General features: G+C 45.2%; 1 protein-coding gene across 4 annotated transcripts; it reads left to right on the forward strand.

Annotated features, from left to right (window-relative positions):
* The first annotated feature begins 287 nt into the window (after nt 1-287).
* On the forward strand, nt 288-9,698 carry hltf (helicase-like transcription factor). Of its 4 annotated transcripts, none has more exons than XM_028976789.1 (23): nt 288-403; nt 650-842; nt 1,614-1,780; nt 2,052-2,182; nt 2,289-2,377; nt 2,566-2,637; nt 2,709-2,900; nt 3,018-3,124; nt 3,258-3,307; nt 3,388-3,420; nt 3,505-3,585; nt 3,741-3,814; nt 3,906-4,049; nt 4,122-4,260; nt 4,825-4,960; nt 5,099-5,278; nt 5,368-5,486; nt 6,937-7,118; nt 7,371-7,517; nt 7,816-7,928; nt 8,011-8,191; nt 9,185-9,265; nt 9,474-9,620. In XM_028976789.1, exons 2-23 carry the CDS (start codon nt 654-656, stop codon nt 9,618-9,620), a joined length of 2,754 nt encoding a protein of 917 aa, XP_028832622.1. In that variant the 5' UTR covers nt 288-403; nt 650-653. The 4 variants fall into 4 exon arrangements, with proteins under 4 accessions (XP_028832622.1, XP_028832623.1, XP_028832624.1 ...); XM_028976790.1 differs by lacking the exon at nt 288-403 and adding an exon at nt 415-529; XM_028976791.1 differs by lacking the exon at nt 288-403 and having other exon boundaries at nt 415-842; nt 9,474-9,698.
* The last annotated feature ends 120 nt before the right edge of the window (nt 9,699-9,818 follow it).

Here is a 9,818-nt window from a genome sequence, read left to right on the forward strand (position 1 = left end):
AATTTGCACATTTTACAACATAAACACAAGTTATTAGTCATCTGTATCACATGTCAAACTACAGATCCCATCATGCAGTGCGTCCTTTGCTAACAAACTGAGCTCACGGTGCTTTGGGGGCCCTTGCGTTCGGCAAGGCAACTGAAGCGCTGCATTATGGGATGTGTAGTTTCTTATCAGCGCTTCGTATCGCCGGGCCGTAATAATACATCAAAATAAACTGATCGTTTGGCTCCCCTGATCTATATTGAAGTAAACGAGCCTGTACTACAGAGCAACAAGCATCTGTTCTGGGAACAGTGGCTGACCCGAGAGCAGTTGGGGAAGCTTAGCTTACCACGCTTTTGAATAGAGTTTGTCTAGAGACAACTGATCCTGGTACAGCGCGACAGCAACCAATCAGGTAACCGGCAGCAGTTCCAAACAGCGGGTTTTCAAACAGTGTAGTGTGATTTAAATCACCGTTAGTCAAGTTTACAAAGTTATACATTAATGTCTACCCAGCTCGCCGTTTATTTCACGTTCTAATGTACGTAATGCAGTTTGTTAGAGAGCCGCTTCTCCGCTAAATTAGCTCGGTTAGCTCGCTGTCGTGTGACGGTTTCGAGAGCTTTTGCCGTTACGCCTCTGCGCGTATTTATTTCCTCAGAACGATGCGCAGACGCTTCGGCACCGCCGGTCTGGACCTCCTGGACACGGACCCGTCGGAGTCGGTCACGCTGTCCCAGGCCGTACAGAGCTCCACGGAGGAAGGCGCACGACCGGACCTGGATGGCGAAGCGGGCGTCCTGTTCGGCGCCATGACGGGCTCAGTCGTGGGCCTGCGGTATTACACTGGGGTGGTGAGTGATGGGCTGGCGGTCTCACTGTGACCTGACGGCTGTCCTAACTAGTTTTATTACGCAGAAGACCAGAGTCCCACTTACTTACTTACTTACTTGTGTCCCTGAGTGTCTCCAGGGGGGACTGTCCCTGTAACTACTGATTGTATGTTGCTGTGGATAAAGGCTGTTAAATACTATAGTTCAAGTAACAGCTATTCCTTTAATTTACATCCACCCTTTGGTTGTAGGATAAAAGTGGTGTCACAAAAGTCCAAATTTTTAGATTCTACTACAGAATAATGGAAAGCATCCTCCAAATCACTTACAGTGATGCCATTATATGAAGTAATAGTTGGTTTTCTTTATGATGCATTAATGCATGTTCGACCTGTGACTGATCCAGATATACGACAACAGTTAAGGTCTGGTGTGAGTGTAACTTTATGCATATACCCTATTCACCTTTTGAACATATTCTAGTTCGTTCTTTTATTGGATTAAACTGAGAAAAGGAAAGGTCTTGCCAACAGTAAGTATGAAATAGTTCCAGAAGGTATAAGAGTGTAAAACACACAAATAATCCTGATTAGAAGAACTGGTCTCTCCCAGATCAGTAAAATTATGACTACTCTCCTACAAGATAAAGTCTACAGATGGAGAACAATGTCATATTGCTGCTCAGAGAACTAATAACATTAATCAATTAATAAAATTGCTTGCATCTTAGATAAGCACTGGTTTAGTTTTCACTTTTGCACAACACTGTAGTAATCTTCACCCTTTCTGCAGGTGAACAAACGGGAGATGGTGTCCTTGGTCCGAGAACCTCACAATCCTTATGACCGCAATGCAGTGATGGTCGCCAACGTTTATGGAAACCAGGTTGGACACATAAAGAAGGAGCTGGCCGCACCAATGGCCTACATCATGGACAATAACCTGGCCAAGATTGAAGGGTAAGATGCAGTGGAAACAGCTAGATCGTCTAGCTAGGACAACCACTGGGGCCTAGCGGTTTTGGAAGCGGCCCTGTAATCAGAAGGACGACGGTTCGAATCCCGAACCGCCAAGGTGGCACTGAGGTGCCACACACTGCTCCCCGGGCGCCTGTCATGGCTGCCCACTGCTCACCAAGGGTGATGGGTTAAATGCAGAGGACACATCTCGTCCAGCCCTAGCTACATGTTTGTGTTTGTAGTTCACTAACACACAGCACTTATTTCCAAGGGTGGTTCCATATGGAAAAACCAACAAGTTTTCGATGTCTGTTACCCTGTTCTTCTGGGGAGAGGAAGAGAACAGAGCTGCGGTTACGACTAAACTTAACCACTGCGGCTTCAGATTCGATCCTGTGAAAGGTACTTTTTTTTTATTCCATGGTGCAATGTGAAGTGTGTCAAAACTGTAGTAATACTAATATGTGTGTGTGTGTGTGTGTGTGTGTGTGTGAATTTATACTTGTAGGTTTTAAATCAGCAAAGGCACCTGGAAGCTCACTGCAGGAGATGCTCTCCAAAAATCTGGTTGCCGCTGTTCCCCTGACAGCTGAGCAGGTCAAAGGAAACAGATTATTATAATCCCAGCACCTTGGTTCGCTTTTATTTGTCTTACTCAACTTCAAGTGGCGCTTTATTGTCATAAAAAAAATTACTCGCGAACCTGGTGCCACATGTAACATTAAGACAAAGTTACTTACTTACTTACATCTCTCACCGTCTCACCCCCCCCCCTTCTCTTTTAGATGAAGAATTCTTTCGACAAGATGTTTGATGACCTCATGGCTGACAAGACCCGTGAGATGGAGGCGGCGGATGTGAGTGCTTTTATTTGTAGAAAGTTCTCTTCGTGTCAGGTGGAGGGTAACTGTGGTCTCGCCGTCTACAGGCAGTGTTCACGCCTCTCCTGCCCCATCAGAAGCAGGCCCTTTACTGGATGGCCGCGCGGGAGAACAACGACCACTTGCCGCCCTTTTGGGAGCAAAAGGGCGACTTGTACGTCAACGTCCTCACCAACTTTGGCGTGAAGCAGAGGCCAGAAAGAGTGCTGGGCGGGATCTTGGCTGATGATATGGGCCTGGTAAAGACCAGCACCATCGCTGTTTGTTTCCCTCACATCTTGAATTTGTGAAACATAATTTATCATGGTGATTTTATAAACGGTTAGTAGAGCATTGACATCACTTGTCCTTTTCAGGGAAAGACCCTCACGACCATTGCACTGATAATGTCTAACTTTCATGATGGAAGACCGCTACTGTTAGACAAGGCTGACCAGAAGGCCTCTTCTTCTCTTTTAAAAAGGTAAACCGAGGGAAAGGACTTTATCTTCTATCTATCCGCATACGAGTCTGTGAATCTATTGGACAGGAATTGTATGCAGTCTTTGAGATCAAATAAAATTAAACTGTCTGGGCTGCAATTTTTTTGATTTAAGGCGACGCAAAGACCCTATTAAGACTGAAAAGGCTGCTTCTCCAAAAAAAGGTAAGAAGGTTCTCCACCAGATGACTCCATGCTTGCTCTTCTTCGGCACTTTTTATTAAGCAATCTATTAATTTCTCCAGCTAGAACGGCAGAGAAAGCTTCATCCAGTGCAGGTGGGTGCTGCAGGTGGCAGGACGCGTGTTCTGTGACAGATGTATGGGTCTGAGTACGATGTCCCTGCTTTGTCATGTGTCTAGGTGGGGCCGTTCTGCTGGAAGATGCGGGTTTCGCTGCAGCGCTGGCTGGCGGCTCCGCTAAGTCGAAGAAGACCAAATCTGGTGTGTTGTGGACACTTTCCTTCTTCTTGTGTTGAAGAGATGACTGATTATGTTCTCATAAACAATTTTCGAGGGGTCAGAACCATATGGGCTAAATCGTCATTTAGTTTTCACGCCCCTATCTGACATGGACATTTTCACGACTGTGTTTTTAGGAGCTGACAGCCGCATCTCAACAGCCAGAGCCACCCTGATCATCTGTCCCCTCTCGGTGCTCAGCAACTGGTTGGTGTGTAGGAGTCTCGTACAGCTGAAACAGGGTGGCGGTTTTATATTTATTCCATGGATGGAGCTGGTATGTTTTTGTTTGCCTGTTGCAGGACCAGTTTGAGCAGCACGTCCGGTTCGGCGAGAATCTGAGCGTGTACCTGTACTACGGAACTGAACGCTGCAGAGACCACAACTTCCTGTCTAGACAGGATGTTGTTCTCACCACCTATAATGTACTGTCTGCAGATTATGGGGTGAGGACAACTGTGTGTGTGTGTGTGTGGTTTGAGGGTTAAAAGCACTGCTGATCGCCTTTCTCTGCACAGAACAAAGAGAGCAGTCCACTGCACAAGGTCTCCTGGCTGCGGGTGGTTCTGGATGAAGGCCATGTGGTGAGAAACCCCAACGCACAGCAGACCAAGGCCGTGTTGGACCTCAGCTCCGAGAGAAGATGGATTCTTTCAGGTAAGAGATTCAGAGTTCATGTGCATTAGCAGACTTCAGCATGTAAGTAAACCTTTTACCTGCACTACGTAGTGCTTTGTGGAAAGTATTACTTGCAATTATTTGCTTAGCTGTTAATTGAAATGTTTTGCAAAGTATTAATTGTGATTAAGGCTTGTTGTAATATTTAAAACTATTACAGAGACGAGTGTGGGAAAGAGGCTCAGGCCGTAACGTTATGCTCGTATTTACGTGCTGAAGGTGTAACTGACAAAACAATGGGCACACAATTCAGATTGCATTTTGCATTGCTTGCAGCACAAAGTTAGAAATTTTAACGTTGCAAGTGCCAGCCAATCAAATTCATGTATTTCCAGAACAGGTTAAATGAGAAACAGTGATTGGCTACCTGTACAGTGAACATAAACAGCATTAAATGGCGTTCATTTATTTCAACATTAAATATTTGTAGAATATTTCAAAGCTATTGTTATAACCTTTTTTTGTGTGTGTGAAGCAATTGGCACTTAATAATGGAATTTTGTGTAATTAGGGCTTCTGGCCATTCCTCTCTATTGTGGTCAGGAACCCCCATTCAGAACTCCCTGAAGGACCTGTGGGTGCTCATGGCCTTCCTGAAGCTCAAGCCTTTTGATGTGAAGGAATGGTGGAACCGTGTCATTCAGAGGCCTGTAACCCAGGGAGACCGTGAGAGTCTGAAGTATGCGGACTGCCCTCTAAAGAAATGTCATTGTCACTGGCTAAATGTTCTGAGCAAGACGTCCATGTGAAGCAAAGCATGCAGTTCGGGTTTTAAGATGTTCTTTTATTTATTGTAATCTGTGTCCATCACCATCAGAAACCTGCAGGCTTTGATTAAAGGAATCACGCTGAGACGCACCAAAACCAGCAAAGTGGCCGGTAAGAGTGTGGTGGAGCTCCCCCAGAAGAAGATGTTTGTACAGCGTGTGACCCTGTCTGAAGAGGAGAGGCAGGAGTATGACCTCGCCAAAACCGAAGGCCAGAAAGTCATTGGCAGGTGCCGTGAACCAGCAGATGAAATTCTGTCATATAAGTTCTTTGTATGTTATCGAGAAGCATGAAGGGGGTGTCTCTGTCTTTGGACAGATATGTCACTGAAGGGACTGTGCTGACCAACTATGCTGATGTTCTTGCTATCCTGGTACGGCTGAGGCAGATCTGTTGCCACCCTGGACTTCTGGGATCTTATGCAAGAGTGTCATCAGGTGAGTCCTGGTCTGGTCCGGTAACATCAGGTATACAGCCTTTTGGGGGTATTTGGGGGTTGGCAAAGGAAGTAGTCTGAGGTAGTACTGTGGGTTACAGTATATAAACCGTATATAAATTTGGTCTATGGGAGAGACTTATAATGGCCTAGTACAGAAATATCCGCTCCTCACGAAAATACAGTCACAACACCTGTGCAGTGTGTGGGGACGGTGCTTTGTCAGTGGCACCTCAGAGGCACCTTGGCGGATTCGAACCGGAAACCTTCTAAATATCATGACTAAATGACTAGTAATCCTTAAATCAAGGTCTGCAGACCCAATAAATCAAAGGAAACAAGTCTTTCAATCTGTAAGTAATCCGCCAGTCTCTGCACACTTACGTTTACATTTACAGCATTTACCAGACGCCCTTATCCAGAGCGACCTACAGTCAGTAGTTACAGGGACAGTCCCCCTCTGGAGACACTCAGGGTTAAGTGTCTTGCTCAGGGATGCAATGGTAGTAAGTGGGGTTCGAACCTGGGTCTTCTAGTTCAAAAAATACAATCTTGGAATCCTGGAGGGACTGCATGATAATATATGAACATGCATAGTGTTATTTAAATATTTTCTGACAATATAATGTAAATTCTGCAGCAGAAAACAGAAAATCCAACATTTTTATAATAATCACTCGCATCATACAAATACCCAGTATTTCACTGGCCTTATGGGTGTGACAGGAAGTCCACTTTCAGTAGAATTGCCTAGATATTGTTTTATCTGGTATACGGTTATGCTATATGTTGACGTATCTGTACAACTTCCTGCTGGTCACATGTTACCCTTTCAAAAACGGTTACATTTAAATTTGCTTTATATACAAATTACGTATATACCGTCTATGGTTCAATTTAAACCGCTTAATACTTGCTCTTTTTGAAATACTACAAGTTGCATATGCGTGATGTACGTGTACATAGTCATGGTCTCGCCCACCTTGGCTTGCGATCGCCCACGGCAAGACTGTTTAGATTTTGCGGCCAGGAGAGAGCAGAACCCGGTTCTACCTGGAAGTGTGTTTATTTTGAAACGTTTCCAACAGTTAGCGTGATGACGACCACCACAAATGTTTGCCTCTTTTAGGAGAGAATTTTATTTGACTGACATGCAAAATATCGGCAAGCGATCAGGAAGCCGTTCTTGTTCTACCTCTTCTTCCTTCTCATATTCAGGATCAGGAACATAATGCTGTATCTCCGAAGACATTTGTTTGTAGCATGCGGAGGCAGGTAGTTTGGTGGTTGGAGGGATGGAGGGAGTGTCACAGTGCTGTTATCCAATCAGAGGCGATAAGGCTTTTTCACCAAAACTGGCTCACAGGGCATTCGTTCACACCAGAGACCACTGCAAATGAATGAAGAAACAATGTAATGACACCTTTTGATGTTTGCTTGTCTGTTGGCAGGTGACACATCAGCGCCCAGTGACTTGCAGGAGCGCCTCATCAGCAAGATCAGGCTGGTCCTGAGCTGTGGTTCAGATGAGGAGTGCGCCATCTGTCTGGACTCCCTGCGCCAGCCCGTCATCACCTACTGCGCCCACGTCTTCTGCAGACCCTGCATCTGCGAGGTCATCCGCAGCGAGCAGGTCAGTGGATCAGCACTGCTCGCTCCCCGGGCGCCAGCATACACACTGCTCCCCGGGCGCCTGTCATGGCTGCCCACCGCTCTCCAAGGGTGATTGTTAAAAGCAGGGGACACATTTTGTTGTGTGCACAGTGTGCTGTGCTGTGTTTCACAATGACAATCACTTCACTTTTCATATTACTCATTTTAACAACATTGGTTCGTATGCACCTCTTGCAATTTGAGGACTGTTACGTCAGTAAATTCATTTTAGTTTACAAACCTGGACATGCTGCAGGAACGAGCGAAGTGTCCACTGTGCCGAGCCCATATCAACACGAAGGAGCTGGTGGAGTATCCTGGAGACAAGGAGACGGGCACTTCCACCAGTGGAAAGGAGAAGTGGCGCTCCAGCTCCAAAGTAAGATGAGCTTTTACCCACTCGCCACCACTCTACGTTCAAGAACGACTTGAACCAAACCCGAACTCAACCCGGCCCGGGTCTGGCCAAGACGTACAGCCTTTTATTTTTTACCAAAGAAATAATTTTTTCATATTGCATTATAATGTTTTTCTTTGTTTTTTGTTCCTTCTATTTAAATAACTTAAAAAATATTTTGCATGCATGCATGCATCTGGGGTGCAGTGGGAGCTGAAAGTGGATTTTGCTGGGTGAAGAGGAACTGCGCTGAACCTGCACCGATGCCTATGTCCTGCAGGTTGATGCTCTGATGGGCAGGTTGCTGCAGGTGCACGGTGAGGACCCCGCCGTTAAGAGCCTGGTGGTTTCCCAGTTCACCAGGTTCCTCACGCTGCTGGAAACGCCTCTGAGGTACGTGCAGAGGCGTTTCAGTTGTCAATCCTTTACATTGTACTATGACGTCAAATCGTCATCGTCACCCACTTCACACCAGACAACACGGCTTCACCTTCACCCGGCTGGATGGGTCCATGAACCAGAGGAGTCGTGTCAAGGCCATTGCGGAGTTCCAGGATTCTTCACCTTCCAGCCCCTCCATCATGCTGCTGTCACTCACTGCTGGAGGGGTGGGGCTAAACCTGACCGCCGCCTCCCGGGTTTTTATGATGGACCCTGTGAGTATGGGGTGGGGAAACTGTCAGTATTTCCCAATTCATCTTCTGCTGTAGCGTGGGATTTATATTCTCTTCTTGTTTTCCATGACGTCTGCAATGACAAGGGTCACGCGTTTATTTGCGTATATCACAAGTTGCTCTGGAAAAGGGCGTCTGAATATTGCCTCAAATGAAAATTTAATCCTAGGCTAGGTTACACTGTAAAAGGCAGGGTCTCACATGGGCGGGCACACTCATATTGCCAGAACTTCCTGCCTTGCCACCATGACCACGATTTCTTTTTAGCACCTGTGTTGCTAGAACATTAGCTTTCAGGGGAAAAAAAAATCAAATGTAGTTATGATGTATAGTCTGGTGTGTTTTTATTTATTCATGGCGCTCATGGCGTATTGATGTTCATTTTCTTCTGTGTTGTTTGTCCTTATATAACTTTATCAATTAAAAGTGTAAATATGATTACGTCCGAACCAGAATTTTATTTTTCTATAACCGAAAGGATAACATAAAGCTGCAAAAGGACCATCAACGGATTTTTAATCTTTATTTCTGTTCAGAAAAGTATGGTCAACTTGGCCATAAAGCAGCATGTTGACTCGTTGACCAGCAGGTGGGGTGATTGTTCAGGAAACACTGGGATACGTAACACGAACGTCTGGTCACACAGACTCCGGGCCAGGAATTTTACAATATTGCGATTTTATTTAGAAAATGATTTCTAATATTGGGACAGATGTGTGTTTACTCTGAGAGTAAACCAACCTTTAGCGTGGTAAGAGATTATATAATCCATATTAATGCATTCTTTGTGCGAGGTAACTTCGCCGTAAACGTGTAATATTACTTTATGTGTGCTGTCTAGACGTGCCTGTTGTGTTAGTTCTTTCGGCTCATAACATGTTGCTCTCCAGCCGCTTTTCCGAAGGCTGACTTCGGAACACGATTAAGTGTACGGCATTCTTTCTGAGATGAATGATTGATTCTTTCTGTCCTCAGTCCTGGAACCCTGCAGCTGAGGACCAGTGTGTTGACAGGTGTCACCGACTGGGCCAGACGAGAGATGTGATTATCACCAAGGTCAGTTCTGTGACCAACACAAACATGTTGTTGAACTTGTTTTGTAATGTTACTGGCCCGTAGTAAACCATTAGTATTCTTGAGATGATCATTATTTGTTGGAAGAAATTATGGCTTAAAGATATTGCCTAATCTGGAAATGTTTTTTTTTTTTTTCTGTTCTTTAAATTTCACATTATGGTTGTTGAGTTTTTTGTTCTCTGCGAAGTTTATCGTGAAGAACTCTGTGGAAGAGGACATGATGAGAATCCAGCTGAACAAGAAGGAGCTGATGGAGAAGACCTTTGGGAGTAAGAGTGTCCAGGACCAGAGGCAGTCACGTATCGAGGAGATCAAGACCATGATGGCGCTCTAAGTGCATGTTTTGCACGTCTTGCACGTTTGAATTAATCACAAACGTCTCTGACAACGTTTCTAAAATGAATAATTAGGGGGGGGGGGGGGGGCATTTACTCAGAATGTTTGTTTTTTTATTTCATTGTTCTTAATTCTTAAGACTATTGCAGAGATAAGCGCAACTCGGGCCATTGCCTTCCACTCATATGTATGGGCT

The sequence above is a fragment of the Denticeps clupeoides genome, chromosome 4, assembly GCF_900700375.1.
Source record: "Denticeps clupeoides chromosome 4, fDenClu1.1, whole genome shotgun sequence".
In the NCBI taxonomy this organism is placed as follows: Eukaryota; Metazoa; Chordata; class Actinopteri; order Clupeiformes; family Denticipitidae; genus Denticeps; species Denticeps clupeoides.

Excerpts from the sequence above, each read along its gene's own strand:
- hltf (XM_028976789.1), top strand. The coding sequence starts at position 654 with ATGCGCAGACGCTTCGGCACCGCCGGTCTGGACCTCCTGGACACGGAC. Across the intron at positions 4,261-4,824 it reads GAGAAGATGGATTCTTTCAG|GAACCCCCATTCAGAACTCC; the intron begins GTAAGAGATTCA and ends TATTGTGGTCAG. Across the intron at positions 7,119-7,370 it reads AGGTCATCCGCAGCGAGCAG|TTTACAAACCTGGACATGCT; the intron begins GTCAGTGGATCA and ends AATTCATTTTAG.